Below are 20142 nucleotides of genomic sequence, written 5' to 3'. Positions count from 1 at the left end.
CTTGGGTAAATTTCTTAGGGTTTTCGGAGGGGTGGAGGGATGGGTCTAGTTCACGTGCAGAGTCCCTGCCAGTTCTAAATCTGCGATCCTAAGCCCTAGGACAAGTCATTTAACTTTTCTGTAAATAAAAGGGCAGACATCCCAGGTCCATTCCTAAACCGGGATAAGGTGCGGTCCGGGCCCTGGCAGGGATCACTTCCACTCGGCTCTAAGAGGCAGCCCACCCGCCACCGCTACTGTGCAAGTCATCCAAGATCCCTCGGCCAAGAAGGCGGGGCCTGTAGCACAAGGTGCCGGGCCTCGGGGTCAACCGCAGTCAAGGAGGCCACACGCCCAGCCAGGCCCTGCCCGGTCACAGGCCTACAGCCGAGGCCAGAAGAAACGCAGCTCTCAGCACAGCTGGGTTGCAGCTCTGACCTTTCCAGCTGCGCAGGCAGGGCAGGCAGGGCAGGCAGGGCAGGCACCGCCTCGCCTTCCAGAGCCCTCCGGGGCGGAGCCGGGACTGGCGCACGTGACGCCCGGGGCGCCACCTTGACTATGGGCAACGCCGCTCCCCGGCTTTTCGCAGGTCGTCGGTTCAGTTCCTTAACACCCCGCCTTCATGCCTCAGGTGGCAGAGGGGTCTAGGTCTCTCCCACTCGGGTCACTCTTCTTCAGTCGCCTCCCAGTCAGAGAAAGGAATCAGCAATGGATTCCTTTGCCCTCACCTAAGATGGCGACGGGTCGAGTTTACTGAGAGGGTGGGGGAGGGGAAATCCAATCTAATGACCTTAATGGGCGGGTTCCAGTTTGCTTGGGCGTCACCGGAGGTATCTTTTCGACCTTCTTGGGCGGGGCCCAAATGGGGACGGGGTGTGGTCACCACAGAACCCGCTCTCAGACTGGCCTTTTGGTGGGTGGGCGGGGGTTCGCGGGGCGCCCCGCCCCTCCTTCCCCGAACCGGAAGTGTCTCTTGGTCTTTCCAGCTGGTTGTCATTTCACTCGGCTCGGTCCTGAGGAGGAGTCGGTGGCGGCTGCAGGGAGACCGGGCACCGGGAGGCGGTGGCGGTGGAGACATCAGAGGAGGAGGAGGAGGAAGAAGAGAAACCTAAGAGGAAGGAGAAGGCCGCGGTAAAGACGGCACTGACTACGGGGCCAGGAGAGACGGCGGCTGCGCCGGCCCAGGAACCGTGAGGAGAAAAACTGTAAATAATTATTTAAATTTTTCGGGGGGCAGAAAAGAAAGAAAGGGGGGCATTTCTCCATTAGAATAATCGCAGTGTTGGTTTTTTTGTTTTTGTTTTGTTTGTTTGTTTGTTTTTTTGTTTTTTTCTTCCTGCGGAGAATCGAACTGAGAAACCGAACAAACCGCCCCCGGGTCCCATGAGGGAAAAAAAACCCCGGAGCCGCAGAGAGGGGACGAGGCAGAAACCGCAGCAGCAGCGGCAGGACCTTCCTTCCAGATCGCCCCAATTCCCCCCGCACACCTCGGCCGGCGGCTGCTGAGGCCCCCCGTATTGTTTTGCCCCCCCTCCCCTCACAGTGAATCGCTTTAATCCTTTTTTAATCTCTGTCCCCCCTAGAGAGAAACGGGTGTTTTCAGCCCATTTCATGGGGGAGAGGAGGTGGGGGGGAGACCAGAAGCAGGAAAAACAGGAGCAGCAACAGCAAGAACTGCACCAGGAGCAGGAAGAGCAGCAGCAACAAAAACAGCCCCAGGAGCAAAAACTGCACCAGGAGCAGCAGAAAGAGCAAAAACAGTACCAGGAACAGCAGAAACCTTCCTGCAACCCTCCCATTCCTATTCAATGCTGATTTCCTCGGCTGAAATTTTATTTCCCGGAACCAGGAATTCACCCCATTTCTTTCTTTCTCTCCACATAACATAATATCTTTATACATAAATATATAATATATAATGTTCTTAAATTATTCCTGATTTAAAAAAAAATTTTTTTTGAGCTGCCAAGAAAAGACGTCTTCTCCCCTAATCCTTAAAAGATTTCATATGTGGGTGAGTCAAAACTGCTGAGGAAGAACATATGATTGTTAAATTATAGATATATTTTTTACTCTGCGCAATGCTTATTCTTCTACATCCTTAAATGCTTAAGAAGCTCTGTTTTTGTCATTCATGTGCATTTTCCTTTGGAAAAAGAAACCACCTATTTTACTAACCAAAGACTTGATTTTTTTCCCCTTCCTACCCTCTCCCTTAGAAATAAACACAATTTGACTCATGTCCATATCTTAAGAGAGATTTTTTAGGTTTTCAGATACCAGAATTCCAAATCAGAAATATTTAGGGTGGGGATAAGCTGGGATCACTGAGCTATAATAAGACATTTCTAAAACACTCATTTTGGGTTGGAGGAAAGGAGGCAGACTTAAGCACTAGGTTGTCATTTTTGTTGTAAGAATTCATATCATAAAAATAATAAATGGGGGATTACGGGTTTGGAGTGCTGGTGCAAAACAATACTGGGAATAAATCAGCTTTTCCAGTCAGATTTCATCCACATCTGCAGCCTCCACACCATCATCAAAATGCAACCCCCAGCCCTGCTGCTTTTATAAATAATAACACAGCTGCCAATGGCAGTAATGCTGGGTCAGCTTGGCTCTTTCCTGCTCCAGCTGCCCATAACATTCAGGATGAGATTCTGGGGTCAGAAAAATCTAAAACTCAGCAACAGCAACAGGAACAGCAAGATTCTCTAGAAAAGCAGCAGCTTTCCCCCAGTCAAGGTCAGGAAGCAGGGATACTGCCTGAACCCGAGAAAGCTAAATCTGAAGAAAATCAAGGAGATAGCTCTTCAGAAAATGGCAATGGGAAGGAAAAAATAAGAATAGAATCACCAGTGTTGACAGGATTTGACTACCAAGAGGCTGCAGGGTTAGGTACTTCAACTCAACCCTTAACATCCAGTGCATCCTCTCTTACTGGTTTCAGTAACTGGTCAGCAGCTATTGCTCCTTCTTCCTCTACAATAATCAATGAAGATGCAAGTTTTTTTCACCAGGGAGGTGTCCCTGCTGCTTCAGCTAATAATGGTGCTCTGCTGTTTCAAAATTTTCCGCATCACGTCAGCCCTGGCTTTGGTGGCAGCTTTTCCCCTCAGATAGGACCCCTTTCTCAGCACCACCCTCATCATCCTCATTTTCAACATCATCACAATCAGCATCAGCAGCAGAGGAGGTCTCCTGCTAGTCCTCATCCACCTCCATTTACACACCGAAATGCTGCTTTTAATCAGCTGCCTCATTTGGCTAATAATCTAAACAAGCCACCCTCTCCGTGGAGCAGCTACCAAAGTCCTTCACCTACACCATCTTCTTCATGGAGCCCCGGTGGCGGTGGATATGGTGGCTGGGGAGGCTCTCAAGGCCGAGATCACCGCAGAGGACTCAATGGAGGAATAACACCTCTCAACTCCATTTCACCCCTGAAGAAAAATTTTGCAAGCAATCATATTCAGCTACAGAAATATGCTCGGCCCAGCTCGGCTTTTGCTCCCAAATCTTGGATGGAAGAGAGTTTGAACAGAGCTGACAACATTTTTCCTTTTCCGGTGAGATTCTACCCCATTGATAAATTAAAATTAGAAAAAATATAAAATTACATACATTTTAACCAAGAGGATTTTGATTATATACTCATCAGATCTTTTTAATTTTGTAATCAATTTATATGATATGAATTTTTGTAGTAGCAGAAAAATGAAAAAAAAAACCCAAAATTCAACTAATTCATTGATATTTTATAATTGTAATCAGTCTTTTCTGATTATATTCCTGAAGATAATCTTTTGAAATTGGCATGAATATCAGATAGCTTTCAGCAATTGCAGATGTGAATTATAATACCTTCTTGAATTGAATTAAGAGTGATAGATTTTTTTCCTATGTATTAGGTAATAAGAAGTAGACTAAATGTTAAATCTATGTGTATATATTTATATATTAAATATATTTCATTTTAGAGCTAATTAACATTCTCTGCACATGCAGCAAATAAGTAATCCAATCCAATTGCATGTTTTACTGTAGTGTTAATGAGAATAAATTGAAAGTGATTTTTTCATCAGTTTTCTTACTGTTTAAAGTTTAAATATAAAATCTCTGAAGCAATTTATTTGAACAAGTCTAAATTGACAAGTTCAATGACACTAAATTAAAAAAAAACAAACCTGTATTACAAAATCCATTTTCTACCTTGGGCTAGCAAGGACTCAGAGTAGGAAATAATCTGAATGTTTTCTTTAGCCATGTTTAGTTCTATGTACTTTGAAACAGTTGAAAGCACAGTGACTATTTTGTGATGATTTTAACTCATTTACTTATGTTTTGATAGCAATATTAGGTTGTAGAAAAAGAAGCCACTACTAAAAATAGACCTGGTCTAAGTAATATCACTTGTTGGTTTTCTCTGTGCCAGTATAGCCTTACACCATCAGGAGTGCAGGTTTTTTGACATTTTGAATTAATGAGCAATAAATATAGTTTGTGGAAGTTTAAAGCTGTTTCATAAAAGAAGTATTGGTTTAGATCATGTGAATGAGAAAGTCAATTCAACAGCAGATGTATAAACAACTATATATCTCTGGGTGTGTGTGTGTGTGTGTGTGTGTGTGTGTGTGTGTGTGTGTGTGTGTAGTTTTTCAGGATCTTTCAAGCAAGGATAAAAACAGATTGCAAAATAATTTCAGTTTCTAGATCCAGTGTCAGCATAAGTTGGATGACCTATTTTAATAAATAATTTTGGGGTAAGAGATCATTAGATAAAAGGAGCCCTATGTTCTTTAGTGTCAGTAATTATCTACTCATTGTACCTCAAGATGAAAAATCTTTCATAAGGACCAGTTTTAATGGAGTACCTGGTCTTTAATGATTACCTTAAATTCTATTTCATTTTGTTTCATGATAGGCCTAACTGTCTTAGCTGTCCTTGGCAGGAGGCTTCTGGTAGTAGAGTTTAGGAAGGATTTTTGATACTTGAACTGTGTAATAATCATAGAATTTTAACAATTAGTAAGAATATTTAAGACATTGCAGCGGATGTGAAGGTTATTGGAGTGGGAAAGCTTTTAATTCCTGGCTGTTGAATCTTTTAAAGGGAACAAGTATTGCAAAGGTAATTTTATGAACTATTAATTATTTTATTAAAAAATTTAAATATATAAGGTGACATTTTACATTTTAACTGCACTAAGGTTTAGGTCATAGTTTAATTAGGTCATTAATTTAATTCCCTATAAATGTTTTCATATTGCTGCTGTATTCTGATAGTGAACTTGTTTGACCTTGTGGTAAGTACGACATACCCAGGTATTTTGGCATTGGTAAAAAATGTTTGGGGAGAAAGACAATTTGAGAAAAGAAGTAAACCAAATGATATATTCTTGAGATTTTTGCTTATTTGCTTATGAGGTTAGTGGAATGTTTGAAATTTATAGTCTTGATGACCAAAGCTCTTTCTAGGTGATTAAAAAGAAAAAGGATGAATATAAGATAGAGATCTAGAATTCAAGACCATTGTTGCATTTTAATACCTCAAAAAGCTGATATAAACTGATTCCTCTGTTAGAATTAGTTATGTGTTATTCTGGAAGGAGAAAAATGCAGGGCTGTTGCGTATACTTCAGCTATTACAAGTTTAGAAAGAGCACTGCCAGATTTCAAATCCCTTTTACAGGGTGAGAGGTTTAAAAGAAAACAAATTAAAAAACTTTGACTTTAAGTTCTTGATGGTTTTGAAAATCAAAAGTAATTTGAGCTGACTATAAATTCATAATTCACTAGATACAATTTTTGTTGGGGATTAAATTTGTATATTTGAATTGATTGTGTCTTGTGCTTCTCAAAATTTTGAGAATGAAATTGTTTATGGATTAACACTCTGAGTAATCTGCTAGTTTCCTGCTTGCAAAGAATAGGGTTGATTTTTTTGTTTGTTTGGCTTTTTTATGTTGATCACAGTGGTGGTTGTGTGAATAGAGAGTCATTGCGTGTCAGAGATGTTCGGGAAATATAAATGGCAAACACCAAAGTTATGAACAGGAGATGGGAAGAATGGTGATATTTTCTATAGAAAGAGGAAGTTTGGAAAAAGGGTGGATCTTTTTGTTTATGTGTTGGGATGAGTTGGGACACCTAGTCTGAAATGTTTGATAGTTGGGAAGAGCTCTCGGCCTGGAGTCAGGAAGACCCGAGTTCAAATAAGGCCTCAGACACTTACTAACAGTGTGACCCTGGGCAAGTCATTTAACTTACTTTTTGCCTTAATCCACTGGAGAAGGAAATGGCAAACCACTGCAGTATCTTTGCCAAGAAAACCCTATGGACAGTATTGGTATGTTGTGGTCCACAGGGTCAGGAAGAATCAGATATGATTGAATGATTGAACAGCAATTCAGGAGTGAAGCACAAGGGAGAGACTAAATATTTAAATGTGTAAATCACAGAGATGATGCTAAAACCTATGGAAGTTAATGAAGTAACCAAGAGAAACAGGGTAGAGTGAAGAGGTCCCAGTATTGGTAACACCTGCAGAGGATTTGATATAACAGTAGAGTCAACTGTGTAGACAACTTTTAATAGGACTTTGCTTTAGAAATGGAGGAGAGATGTAGGATAACTTGAGGGAGAAATAGGGCTTAGGGAAGGTTTTGTTGTTGTTGTTTTGTTGTTTTTTTTTTTGTTTTTTGTTTTTTTAGGAATGGGGAAGCTTGGCTATGTGTGAAGGGAGAGATTAAAGGTTAGAGAGAAGGGAAGATTGAAGGTACTATTTGACAAGACTGGAGTTAATGGGATCAAAGTACATGCAGAGGGGTTGTATTTGGCAAAGATAGGAGCTATCTTATCAGAGACTAGAAGAAAGAAGGAGAGACTGGGAATGATATCTAGGAGTTTTGAGAAGAGAAGTGGTGAACAGTGTGCTCAGAGCAAATGGTCCCAATTTTCTTTTTAAAGTATTCAAGATTCTCTGTTGAGAGGGCATGGACTGGCATGGGAGGCTTGAAAGAAGTTTGGAATAGCTTCTGTGGGGAATGAGATAGGGAATCAATTAGGGAGGAAGCAAAGGATTACCTTGCTGCAGGAAAGCCTCAATTGAAAAACGATAGCATAAATTTGTAATGCGTTTAGTCAGCATGATTGTGTGACTTCCTCCAGTTATGTTCAGCACCATCCCTAGGAATAGAGTAGGTAGATGGGAGTAATCCAGGGCTGGTGTTTGGCAAGGATAAGTGTTAATAGCACAGGAGGTAAAGAATTTGAGAGTACAGAACAAGTAGAGTCCAATTGGTTAATTGTAGGATCAGAATTGGGAAGGAAGGAAAGTGAAATCAGAGTTGACCTGATAGGATGGAGAGATTGGAGACCTCAAGGAGAGTCAATAGGTTTAGTAGGGATGTAGCATAAGAAGAGATGGGATGATAGAAGGTTATTGTCAAATTGAGTAATGTCAAAGTTTTTGATCAAGGAAATAGAACATTTGTGGGTAAGGCGAAAACCATGGTGTGACCATCACTGTGTATAGCTGAGGTGGAGTGGAAGATTAGATGTTAGGATCTGAGGAGATTGAGGAACTGGGAGCTTAAGAATATCTGAAGGAGCATCAGCATGAGTATTGAAAGGCTATAGTCTAGGAAGAGAAGTCAATGATGACCCAGGTAGTGAATGTGAGAAAAGAGAGCAAATGGCCTGTGTGTTTGGTAGACAACAGCTGAACTGATCTACATAAGGCAAAACATTTTAATGAGTGAACTTTAAAGGAGGAGAGGCTGCTGGCAAGATGGTGGAAAGGAGGGAGTTCGGAAGTGGCAGTATATGAGGCACTGGTGTTTGGGTTGAAGAGGGGTATAAGTGAAGGTATAGGCAGTAGTGAAGAGGCTACCCCAAGATGCAGTACTGCATGGTCTCAATGAAAGCAAATAGATGGAAGGATTATGATAGATATTAGGCAGCTAGATGGTGCAGCAGATAGAATGCTGGGTCTAAAGTCAGGAAGACCGAATTCAAATGTGGCCTCAACTACTTATTAGCTGTGTGAGTCTGGGCAAGTCATTTAACCTCTATCTGCCTCAGTTTCCTTAACTGGGGATAATAATGGAATCCACCTTTCAGGGTTGTTGTGAGCATCAAATGAGGTAATATTTACAAGACACTTAGCAATATGCTTAATAAATAAATATGCTTATTCCCTTACCTTGCCTTCATTATGGGGCAGCTAGGTGGCATAGTGGATAGAGTGCCAAGTCTGGAGCCAAGAAGACTCATCTTCCTGAGTTCAAATCTGGCCTCAGATACTTGTTATCTGTGTCATCTGGGCAAGTCACTTAACCCTGTTTGCCTCAGTTTCCTCATCTATAAAATGAGCTGGAGAAGGAAATGGCAAACCATTCCAGTATCTTTGCCAAGAAAACTCTAAATGGAGTCACAAAGAGTTGGACAAGACTAAAACAATTGAACAATAACAAACCTTCATTATGGAATAGGAATTCCAAAGGGCAAAGTGGAAAGGTTGGGCAGAATTAGAGTGGGACATATGTACATAATACATATAAAGACTGAAAAGGGATGGTTGACAGTATTTTATTTCTATATAGCCTATGATTAAGTAATATGGGGATAGGGAAAATAACAGGTGGTAGGAATTTGCTAGTCATAGGAGTAGTATTTGGTGACAGATGAATTATAATACTTATAGTCATCACAGTGTAATTATTGCTGTGGGGCAGTCTTGGTTAAGGTCTGCTTCTTTTTTGCTGGGTGGGTGTTGGGCAGTTAGTGTTGCAGAGGCATAAGAAGGTACCAGGTCAAATAGAGCCTTGGTGGTGTTCTTGCTTCCACAGGCTCAGTTGAAATGGTACAACTGCAAATTGAGATTCTTTCTTCTCATCACCACTTAAGTCTTTGCTTTAGAGATGCTGACTTTGACAGGAAACCTGTTTCAAAGTGTGTAAGAAATGGGCAGCTACACATGTAATTCAGTTTAATATTAGGAAATTTTTCATGTACTACAGGAAGCATTTCAAACAATAATAGAGTATTTAAAAGTAATATAGCTTAATGAAATAGATGCTTTATGATGGTGGCTTTGTGAAGAATATCATGGTATTTAATATTAAGGAGAAAACTGCAGAAGTCATGTTAATACCACTCAGTGCTTATTTTAGACTTGGAATTAATCGAGTGGAATTTGACAGCTACATAGTACAGTGGATAGAGTGTTGGACTTGAAGTCAGGAAGTTCTGGGTTCAAATTCAGCCTCAGACATTTATTAGCTGTGTGTCCCTGGGCAAGTCAGTTAATTTCTCTGTGCCTCAATTTCTTCATCTGTAAAATGGGGGATAATACACCTCCCTCCCAGAGAATCAAATGAGCTAATATTTGTAAAGTGCTTTGCAAAGCTTAAAGTTCTATAGAAATTCTATTATTATTATTTTCATTATTTTGTTCCAGTATTTGTAGATATTCATTTTTGTATTGCTAGTGAAAATGCAAATTTAATTAATTTGGCTAATTCCTTCACTCCAATGGGTTAGGGAAGAGTATTATGTTTGAATATGTGTTCCATACTAAGGGAGTAGGAAGCAGTAGTAGTCCAAAAGAATGAATAATCTCCAAAGTATAGCTATTTGACTTTGGGAATGAATATTTAGGGAATTGTTGACATTATAGATTTATTTTCCAAAGCATCTTTTATTTTGATCAAGATCATTCTAATAGAGCTTATTTTAACATGGATCCAAATTTAACAAATATTTATTAAGTACCTATTATATGCAAGGACTGGAGATAAAAGATAAAAAAGAAAATAATCCTACTTTCAAAGAGTTTACTTTTTAACCATTCAGATTGCATCCCTCAGATATAACCACCTAAAGTGTAATCTTTATTTTAAATACATCCTAACTGACATTGGGGAAGGCCTAACAGTAAGTAATGTGCTGGTTGTCAGGGGGAAGTCAGTTGCCTCGGATTAAAAATTAGCTATAGATAAAAATTGACTATAGATTAATTGTTGGAAGTAGAAAGATCACAGTATATGTTTAGTTCTTGTCTTTCATGGATTATTTAATAACATAAATTAAAAATAAACTTTGGTGCTATTTTCTAGAATTTTGCTGTAGAGTATTTTCTTGTTTTAGATAGGTGGCTGGGCTAGCTATTAAAGACCCCTTCTATTCTTTGAAATAGTCGCTTTAGTGAGAAATTTCCAAGAAATTTATCGTTGTTACTTCAGTTTATAATGTAATTGTGGACAAATTTTTCTAACACTTTGGTCAATGTTTTTGTGTTTTATACATTTTAAAACTTGAATATTGAAGTCTTGAAGAATGGGAAACTTTTTTGAAAAAAAATTTCAGATTAGGTAAAAATAATTTAATGTTACAACAAATCATTAGTTAGATACTATAGCAAGAGTTTGGGGAAAATGTGGAGAAAACTGGTGGAGGGGTCTTACTCAGTAGATAACATGTTTTTCTTTGTAGTAGCTATACTAATGAAATCTAAATGAAGGTAACAATGTATAATTTTTTCCCCCTGATGAATTGTATGCTGGGTGGGGGGTGTATTTTCTTATTTTTTTGTTCTCCTTAGCAAAGCCACAGAGGATGAATGAGACATCTGCTGCAACATCTTTCAAGAAAAACTTATCTATTAAATGCTTCTTAATGTAGTTATTATTGGTTACAGCTAGGAAGATGTTACTTTGTTTATTAATTAAGCTTTCAAGAAGATTTCTTGTTGATGTTCATAATTGAGTTTTTCCAAGTGCTCTAAGTTATTAATGTATGACTATACTGAATTTAAATATCCAAAAATTACTGTGTCTAGTTTCTTTACCTGTTTCACCATAATAAAAACAAGACTGTAAGTACAGTAAAATCACATAATAAAGTTCCACAGTCTACTTGCAGGTAAAATCATCTACCTTTTGTAGATAGTGATATATACCATAATACCATTGGAAAGAATTTTAGTTCTCAATTTTAGAAATTATTTTTGGCCTTCAAACAGTGTGTAGAGGGCTTCTAATAATACATATTTATAAAAGCTATTTTATCATTTGTAAACTAAGAGAATATCAAATTGTCTTTTATATCAATTATCTAATGCTTTATGAAACTAAAACCCAGTTTGAAGTTTTTTAATATTGAAAAATGGTAAGAAAGATGGTGTAAGATAGTAGTAAGAAAGAGGTGAACTGTATTTTTTCTAGTAGCTTTTTCCAATAACTAGTAGGAAAAAGTAGTTTTATTTATAACAGTGCCCAATATTAGAATAATAAAATCTGAAAAGAAGTTCATTAAAATATTTTAGAATCTTCCTATAAGCAAAATAACTGATGGTTGATTATTTTATTACTGATATTTCATTTCTTGAAAGCTTCATTTTTGGAGTTTTAGCTTTGCTGTTAATCAAATTGTCATATTCAGACAGGTAACCAGTTTTATGTTGTTATTCAGTCATTTTCAGTCGTGTAGGACTCTTCATGACCTATTTGATGTTTTCTTGGCAAAGATACTGGAGTAGTTTGCCTTTTCCTTGTCCAGCTCATTTTACAGATGAGGAAACTGAGGCAAACAGGGTTAAGTAACTTGTTCAGGGTCACACAGCTAGTAAGTATCTTGAGGCAGATGTGAACTCAAGAATAGGAGTCTTCCTGACTCCTGACCCCATGCTCTGTCCATTGTGCCACCTACCTGCCCAACCAGTTTTATAGTTGTATAGTGTTTGTCTTCCTTTGTCAATTTTAAGTTCTTAGCTGACAAGTTAATTTTATCTTATTCTGTGATGCTTACTATTATATATGATTTTATTTTAAGCCATATTGGTGATGTAGCTACAAATTAAACATTTATGTACTTTCATGTGGACTTTATATAGTTTCAATTTAGAGAGAAATATAGTCTTTAGACATTTAAGATCATTGGTTTTAGAATTAGATAAGACTTTGTTGTTGTTGTTCAGATGTTTCCGACTCTTCATGACCCCATTTGGGGTTTTCTTGGCAAAGATACTAGAGTGGTTTGCCATTTCCTTCTCCAGCTCATTTTACAGATGAGGAAACAGGGTTTAAATGACTTGTTCAGGATCACACAGCTAGTAAGTGTTTGAAACTAGATTTGAAGTTGGGTCCTGCTGACTCCAGACCTAGCACTCTACCCACTGTACCACCTAGGATCTTAAGACACCGTCTACTCCAACTTCCTCATTTCACTGAGAAGGAAACTTAAGAACTTAATCAGAAAAACTTATTCTGAAGAACTAAACTTTACTGGTTCTAAATATAACCAAATTTAAGCCTTTTAAGAAAATTATATTATTTCCCTGTATGATCTTAACCTTTCTCTTTTTTGTAGGGAGAGTAAGATAATGGGGGTGGGGAGATAGTATAATAGATCTATGATTTCATTGGTATAGGCAATTCATGATGAGGAAATTATCTCTATTAATTCATATCAGCAATTGAGTTGCCTGAAGCACTGAGAGGTTTTTACTTGCCAAGTGTTATAACACCAGTATGGTACAGTGCATAACTTGAATTCAGGTCTTTCTTGATTCAGAGACAAGCTATGCTACTTATTTCATAACTACTGAACTTGCTCTAAACAATCCTTTCCTTCTCGTCATCTTTCACTCCCCATTTTCCCATGCCAAAAAGAATTTTTTTTTAGTCAGTGAGTTGGTTAAACATCAACTCCAAATATGCAGAGTCCACCATAAAATCTGAATGCATTTTTAAAATGTCAATAACATGGGTAATAGAAATATTCTGTAACTCTCAAAAGCAAATGTCTAAAACAACTACTTTATACAGTATACTTTAGGATTTGGTGTTAAAAAGTTTATAGTAGATGAGAAGGTAAATGATCTTTTGGCTAGCAGAATTGAAATACATATTGGTTGAAAGAAAAGTCAAAGTTGTCTTTAATAAGTAGCATCTGTTATACTCATAACTAGAGTTATTAAAGTTTTAAAGGTTTAGGAGTTTAAACATTATACTACTTTATGAAAACTCTTTGCTATGTAAAGCAGAGATACTCACTGTTGCCTAGTCTTTATTTGAATCTTTTTTTAACTTTGTGTACGGCCTTAGACATGTTTTCACATTAATAACATAGCTTCCAAAAGCCCAAAGTCACCTTAATACCACTATGGGATATTCAAATAGTGCTACTTTAATACAAGAAAATTATAGGTACAAATATGAAAACTTGTTCCTGCTTTATATGGTGAATATATGGATTTGTGTAATCAGCATGTCACATATTTGGGTGAGGCATTCACAACAAGAAATTAAATGTAGTTTAATAATCTGAACCTTTTGTGAAAAGCACTGTGCTAAGCAGTGTAGGTACAAATAAAAAAGTAAGACAATCCTTGCTCTCAGGGAACTCATATTCTAATGAGAGGAGATAAGACATGGAAGGTTTCAGTTGCAAGTCAGAAGGAAGGGTCCCATAGTCTTAATACTTAAGTCTAACTTAAATATTTTTATATAGGTTCATTGATTTTCAGTATCATTATTCTCAAACAAAAATAGGCTATAATTAATGGTTATTGAAGCTGAATTTATCCCTCAGTAAGTTTAAAAATATTGGCTATTATACTAATTTAATCATTAATATCATGCATATCGTGTCTTCATTTTAGTGTATCTTTTTTTCTTAGTAGTGAATTTAGCCACTAAGAAAGCAAGGAAAGAAATGGAAATGTGAAACAAATAGAAGTTTAATAAAATGTCTGTCTTGATTGGAATAGGCAAATTCTTATTACATACAAACTACTATGTGAAGGATGTGCCAATATGAAATTACCTATTGTGAGCATGTCTGTGCTGTTTTATAGTCATATAGTGAAATCATCATGGGCAATGTAGAATTACCAGTGATCTCATTGATTTGGTCCTGAGTAGCTCTTGTCCATGTTCTTCCATAAATTTAACACAGGAAATATCCTTCTAGTAGGCTGGAGACTTTCTGGCTTCCTTTTGACCTTGCAAGAGTGCATTGGAACACTTTGTCCATCTGTCATCTTTCTTAGCACATGACCAAACCCATTTTCTCTTTCCATTTTATAATTCCTGGATGTCATCTTTTATTCCTGTTCGTTGGAGTTCCTCTTTGGTTATGTGTTTTAGCCTGTTCACATACTACAGAAACCTCTCCATTACCCTTTGTGTGATACTAATTTTTAATTTTTCACAGATAGTTGTATGCCTCCTTGTGGCAACACTAGTAGACTGTTAGTAATAAAAAGATGGACCTTTGTTTTCATGGAAAGTTTGCAGTCAGAAAAAAGAACTTTTCATTTTCTTGAAAGCCAGCTAGTCCATTATCCTCCTTCTTTTCAACTTTGGGCCCAATCCATTGTCCATCTGTTCTGTGTCCTAGTATTTTTACTGATGAACGAGTTCTAGAGGGTCTTCACTTCTACCAAAAGACAGTTTACGTCCTCTTGGTTTTCTTGTATGGATGGACATGTTTAGTGGTAGTAGCAAAGTGAGACAGTCCTGATGCCTCTAACAATACTGGAAAATTAATTTGCCAGCTCTTGATTTTTTTTTTCTTCTTTTACCTCGAGTTCTAAAGGTACAGGAAAACTGATACTGAAGACAGGAAACTTCTCTATTGCATCTGCTCACTGTATCCAGTCAACTATAAAATGACATTATTGTCTGTAGTGAATAAGACTGTACTACTGCTTTTTCTTTTGTCATTCCCTAGCATCGTTCAGTGCTTATAACCTGGAAATAAGGAAAAAAATCAGAGGTGCTGGGATAAAGTGATGGATAATCACCTGAAGATTCTGTAAGGACAGAAAAAAAAAAATCTTTATTGCTCACTGCTTAGATTTTGGAACTGGTAAAAGTTTTCCTTCAGAGCATCTAAGCCCTAAATCTGAGGGCTCATTTTCAGGAAGGAGAACTGCTACCAGTATTGCATGTTAATTTCTTTTGATGGAGTTATATTTTCAGATATTACAATTAAAATTGATTATCTGTAACATGGGATATATAGGAAAAGCTATAAGATAGTTGAACTTATCAAATGATTAAAGTAGGTTTTTGTATTTATTTCAATTTTTTTTTGTAACCTCCTTTTCCTAGAGTATGTTAAGTAGTAAAGTAGATTTAAATTTCACATATTATTCCTCTACTCCAGGATGGGGATAGGAGAGGAGGAAATAAGTGCTTACTATGTAAGATTTTTACAAATATCTCATTTGATCCTCACAACTGTGAGGTAGGTGTTTTAACCTCCCCCCCTTTTTTTTTCTTTACAGCTGAAGAAACTGAGGCAGAGTTTAAATGATTTGCCCAAGGTCACATAGCTAGTATCTGAGGCCTGATTTGAATTCAGGGCTTCCTTACTGCAGGCCCAGAGTTCTATCTACTGCACCACCTAGCTAGGAAAGGGAGAGATCAGGCGTTGTTAACTAGCAATGTAACTGTTTATTAAGTAGATAATTAGAAGGAAAGCTGGAGACAAGATAATACAGAAACTATGTAGTCAGGTGTCCCATTGCCCAAAGTCAACATGTTCAAGGCAGAACTGATGACCTCTCCTGCCCAGACCTATTCCTTATCCAAACTTTAATGTGTCTGTTAAGAGCATCCTTATCTTTCTAGTCATCCAGGTTTGTAACCTTGGTCATCCTTGCCTCCTCGTTCTCTTTCCCTTCCCCCCCCCCCCCCCCCCCATAGCCAATCCACTGCCAAGTTTTATCTATTCTGCTTCTACAAAATCTTTTTCATTCATCTCCTCTCCATTCCCAGGACCAGTTTAGGCTTTGATTTTGCCTGGACTGTTGTAACAACAGTAATAGTCCAAAACTATTTCCATGCTTCTGGTTTTTCCTCTTTCCAATCAATCTTACACACAGTTACCAAAATAATTTTCCTAAAGCTTTATGTCACTACCTTAAACAAAAAATCCTCCGTGTCCTTCATAGCCTTTAGGGTAAAATACAAAGTCATCATTCAGGCATTTAGGGCCTTCTGCAATCTGGATCCACTCATATTAGTACCATTCATCCAAGTGTTCCAAACTGAATTACTAGCTGGTTCTTGAAACTTGACATTTCCATCTACTGCCTTTGTGCATTTGCAGAAGCCATCCCTCAGCCTGGAATGTACTCATCTCTGATTCTCAGAATCTTTATCTTCCTTCAAAGCCCACTGTAGGTATAGCTTCTTCTCCAACATCTTTCCTGACCTTCCCACTCCCCAAAACCTAATTATTAGTATTCTCTTCCTTCTCAAATTGCCTTGTATTTACTTTATTTATGTACATGGCATGCACTTGAAAGGTTGCGGTAGTTTTACTTTTTTTTTTTGTTTGTTTAAATACTCAGTCTCTTGCATATAGTCGGTGCTTAATAAATGTTGAATTGAACTATGAAACTGTCTTTCAATGGTAATTTTCTTTAACAGGATAAGCATTAAGTGAGAAGTGCTCATCCCCTTTTGGATTTTTGGTGATCACAATGAGTGTCAGTTACTTAGTGAAGTTAGAAATAAATATAAGGCAACATAACGTGCCTTAGTGCCTAAACCACTAGACTTAGCAATTAGGAAACTGATTTCTAGTCTTAGCTTTGTCCCCAGCTAGCTGACTGTGGACAAGTTCGTTTCATCTCTCTGGTCTACAGTACCTCATTTGTAAAATGGACTAGATTGTCTTTAATATTGGCTTTATATTCCATGATTCTAAAAATCAAATCCATTTAAGTACAATGGTTATAGGAATCTTGACTATCACTGCATAAGAGCTATGTAATATACAGTAAGTGGAAGAGTAAGAAAGTAAAAGCTGTTCAGTAAAGTCTGAGATAACTTTATCATTTTTGCCTAAAATTGGCCATTAGTTTTCATAAGGCAAATATTAGGTTTAGCATTACTAACATTCTGATTTACATATATAACCAAACCTGTGACCAAAATAGGACCAAGGGATTAAAAATACAATAACTCTTTCTTTGTATATGGAGATGTTTTGTTGCATTTTACTTTGACTCTTTTGTGGATAGAATATTGCACGTTATATCAGTTGCTATGAAGAGATGTTTAGTAATAACAGAAGAAACAAACCTGTTAGGTTACAGAGACAAGTTCCAAAAAATATTCAGTTAACATATGATAGAAAGTGACATATAGGCAATGGAATAAAATTTCTTTAGATAAGATTTGGAAAATGAATGATGCGTTTTTAAAACTAATAATGATCAAGGGTAGACTCTGTGTATCTAGCACTAGATTGCTGATTCCCAAGTATGTCTGAAACGAATATAAACTAATTTCTATAATTTAGGCAGCCCACATAACTGACGTATTGAAGGGAAGTAGCATAGTGTTTAAAGGAAGGAAGAAAATGAAATGTTCCTTTCCCCTTCTTTAATATCTTCGTATCTTCTCCCATGTGACTTCTATTTTCTCCTATGTTGTCCTATTTAATATGACCTTTTCATATTGGGTTTCCCCCTTCTCCTGTTGGTGTTATGAACCTTGGCTGTCATGGGGCACATACTTTAGTTTTGTAGGTTGTTGAGAGAAGTAGGCAACAGTGAGTTAAGACTAGAAAAAATATTTTTCTCATTTAATTTTCTTTTTAAAAATTCAGTAAATAATTGAGTACCTACTTTATACAAACCATTGTTACTTTTTTGTTATCAGCATCATTTAGAAATAAGCCTTAAATAACTACTTATATTAAGTATAGCTGAATGAAAACTATATGGCATGTTTTTAAGACAGTGCAGCAGTAGCTTTATTGATCTGTACCATAATTTTTTACTTCTATTTTATGTTGGGTAGCAGAAAACCTAGATATGTCCCTCTCAGTCACATTCTTGTGATTTATATGTCGTAGTCATAATGATCAATTATTAAATCTTAGAAGTACAAGAAACTAGAATTCCTATTCAGTATTTTTAAAATTCATTCATTTTTAGTTTTCAACATTCACTTCCGTAAGATTTTGAGTTCTAAATTTTCTCATCTCTTCCCTCACTCCACCCCAAGATGATGTGCAATTTGATATAGGCTGTACATATACATTCATATTGAACCCATTTTCACATTAGTCATGTTCTAAAGAAGAATTAGAACCAATGGGAGAAACCATGAGAAAGAAAAAAAAAAGAAAAAAGAGAGAGCACATTATGCTTCAATCTGCATTCAAACTTCATAGTTCTTTTTCTGGATGTAGACAGCATTTTCCATCATGAGTCCTTTGGAGTTGTCTTGGATCCTTGCAAGGATAAGAAGAGATAAGTCTATCAAAGTTAGTCATCGAACATGTGTACAATGTTCTAGTTCTCATTTCACTCAGCATCAGTTCATTCAAGTCTTTCCAGGTTTTTCTGAAGTCTGCTGCTCATCATTTCTTTTCTTTTCTTTTTTTTTGGGGGGGGGGGGGGGGGGAGAGGCAATTGGAGTTAAGTGACTTGCCCAGAATCACACAGCTAGTAAGTGTTATGTGTCTGAGGCTGCATTTGAGATCAGGTTCTCCTGACTCCAGGGCCAGTGCTTTATCCTGCTCATCATTTCTTATAGCACAATAGTATTGCATTGCATTCATATACCACAACTTGTTCAGCCATTCCCCAGTTGATGGACATCCCTTCAATTTCCAATTCTTTGCCACCACAAAAAGAGCTGCTATAAATATTTTTGTACATGTGGGTCCTTTTCCCATTTGTATGATCTCTTTGGGATATAGACCTAGAAGTGATATTGCTGAGTCAAAGGGCATGCACAGTTTTATAGCCCTTTGTGCAAAGAAACTAGAATCTTTAAGGAACTGGTAATAATGATCACTTAATTAGGAGATAAAAGTTACAAAGATTCTTAGAAATTTTCTTCTCCAGACTCCCCATTTTGCAGATGATAAAATTGAAGTTGGGAGAATGATCCAAATGAATCCAAGATTATACAGATAGCTGCAGATTCTGTATTCTGATTTGACCAGAGATTAGAATTTACATCTTCTGAATCCCAATATTCATTTATAGTTCTACTCTCCTATCTTTAAGTGAATAATTGAATTTCATTTGAGGTCAGTTATACAAGTGAGAGGTAAAAGGTTTTGTAGTTAGCTTATTTTTTAGACAATAAGTCCTAATTACTGAGTAAATTGTCATAGCTTTATTATTTACAAACAAAGCTGTCTTAAGATCATTTCCTCCCATTTATATTGTACATATCTAGTATTTATATGATTGTTTTCCAGTTGTCTTCCCCATTAGAATATGAGCTCCTTGGGGGCAGAGACTTTTTTTCCCCTTTCTTTTTATCTCCAGCCTGGCAGAAAGCAAGTACTTAATGTGTGCTTGTTGATAATAATATTGGTCAAAGGAATGACTGGTGAAAATCAAACCACTGTGTATCCTAAATGGTCCCTATATATACATGGATGGAAAAATAGAAATCACTTCATTTGTAGTGTTCTTGTTCCCCAGGCTTATCTATTGGCCCCTTTTAGCTAACCCTAAAATTACCAAGTTGCTAAAACTTGGACCAAAAGAAAAAGTCAATGAGAGATTACACTGAAAAGATACATTATAATAACCAGATAAACTTTTTGCTCCAACTGTTAATTGTTCTATGTATCAAGATAAAAAAATTAACTCTATTGTTTATACTTTTCAAAGCATTTTGTTGTTTTAAAGTGCTATACATATATAAGCTATTTATTATGCTAAGTGAGGGAGCTTGGTGAGGGAGAGGAGGAATTCTTAGGCCAATAAAAATTCAAAGGAAAAATGAGTTAGTGTAAAGAAATTATAGAAATTTTAATCCTGTAAAAAAGCATTAAAATTTAAAAGCTAGTGAACATAGTTTTAGATTTTTCAAAGTTTTAATTTTGTCACTCCTCTTCTGTTAGAAAATTCACCATCTCTACTCTCTCACCAAACTATTCACTTCTCCCTTACAATCTTCTTACTTCAATACCTACAGCATTGTAGAAATAGGTCTCACAAAAATCACCAGTCTAATCACCAAATCTCATGGTCTTTTCTCAAGCCTTATATTGTTTAATCTTTCTATAAGCATTTGACCTTGACATTGGTGACCTTGAAATTCTCTCCTTTAGCTTCTCTACTCATTCTCTTTGTTTTCTTTGGGTATTTCCTCTTGTTCCATA

The 20142-nt window shown here is 37.1% G+C and overlaps 1 protein-coding gene across 3 annotated transcripts in view; it reads left to right on the top strand.

Moving 5' to 3' along the window:
- Positions 1-953: 953 nt before the first annotated feature.
- CPEB4 (cytoplasmic polyadenylation element binding protein 4) overlaps positions 954-20142 on the top strand; it is a 75300-nt gene continuing 56111 nt past the window's right edge. For all 3 annotated transcript variants that reach the window (XM_027841803.1, XM_027841802.1, XM_027841801.1), the window contains exons 1-2: positions 954-1184; positions 1324-3551. In XM_027841803.1, coding sequence (XP_027697604.1) covers positions 2421-3551 — 1131 coding nt within the window. In that variant the 5' untranslated portion in view covers positions 954-1184; positions 1324-2420. The remainder of the gene's footprint in view (positions 1185-1323; positions 3552-20142) is intronic.

The sequence above is a fragment of the Vombatus ursinus genome, unplaced genomic scaffold (genome assembly GCF_900497805.2).
Source record: "Vombatus ursinus unplaced genomic scaffold, bare-nosed wombat genome assembly UNPS02014863.1, whole genome shotgun sequence".
In the NCBI taxonomy this organism is placed as follows: Eukaryota; Metazoa; Chordata; class Mammalia; order Diprotodontia; family Vombatidae; genus Vombatus; species Vombatus ursinus.
The sequence above is the reverse complement of the archived record's forward strand: the minus strand, read 5'-3'. Positions and strand labels throughout refer to the sequence as shown.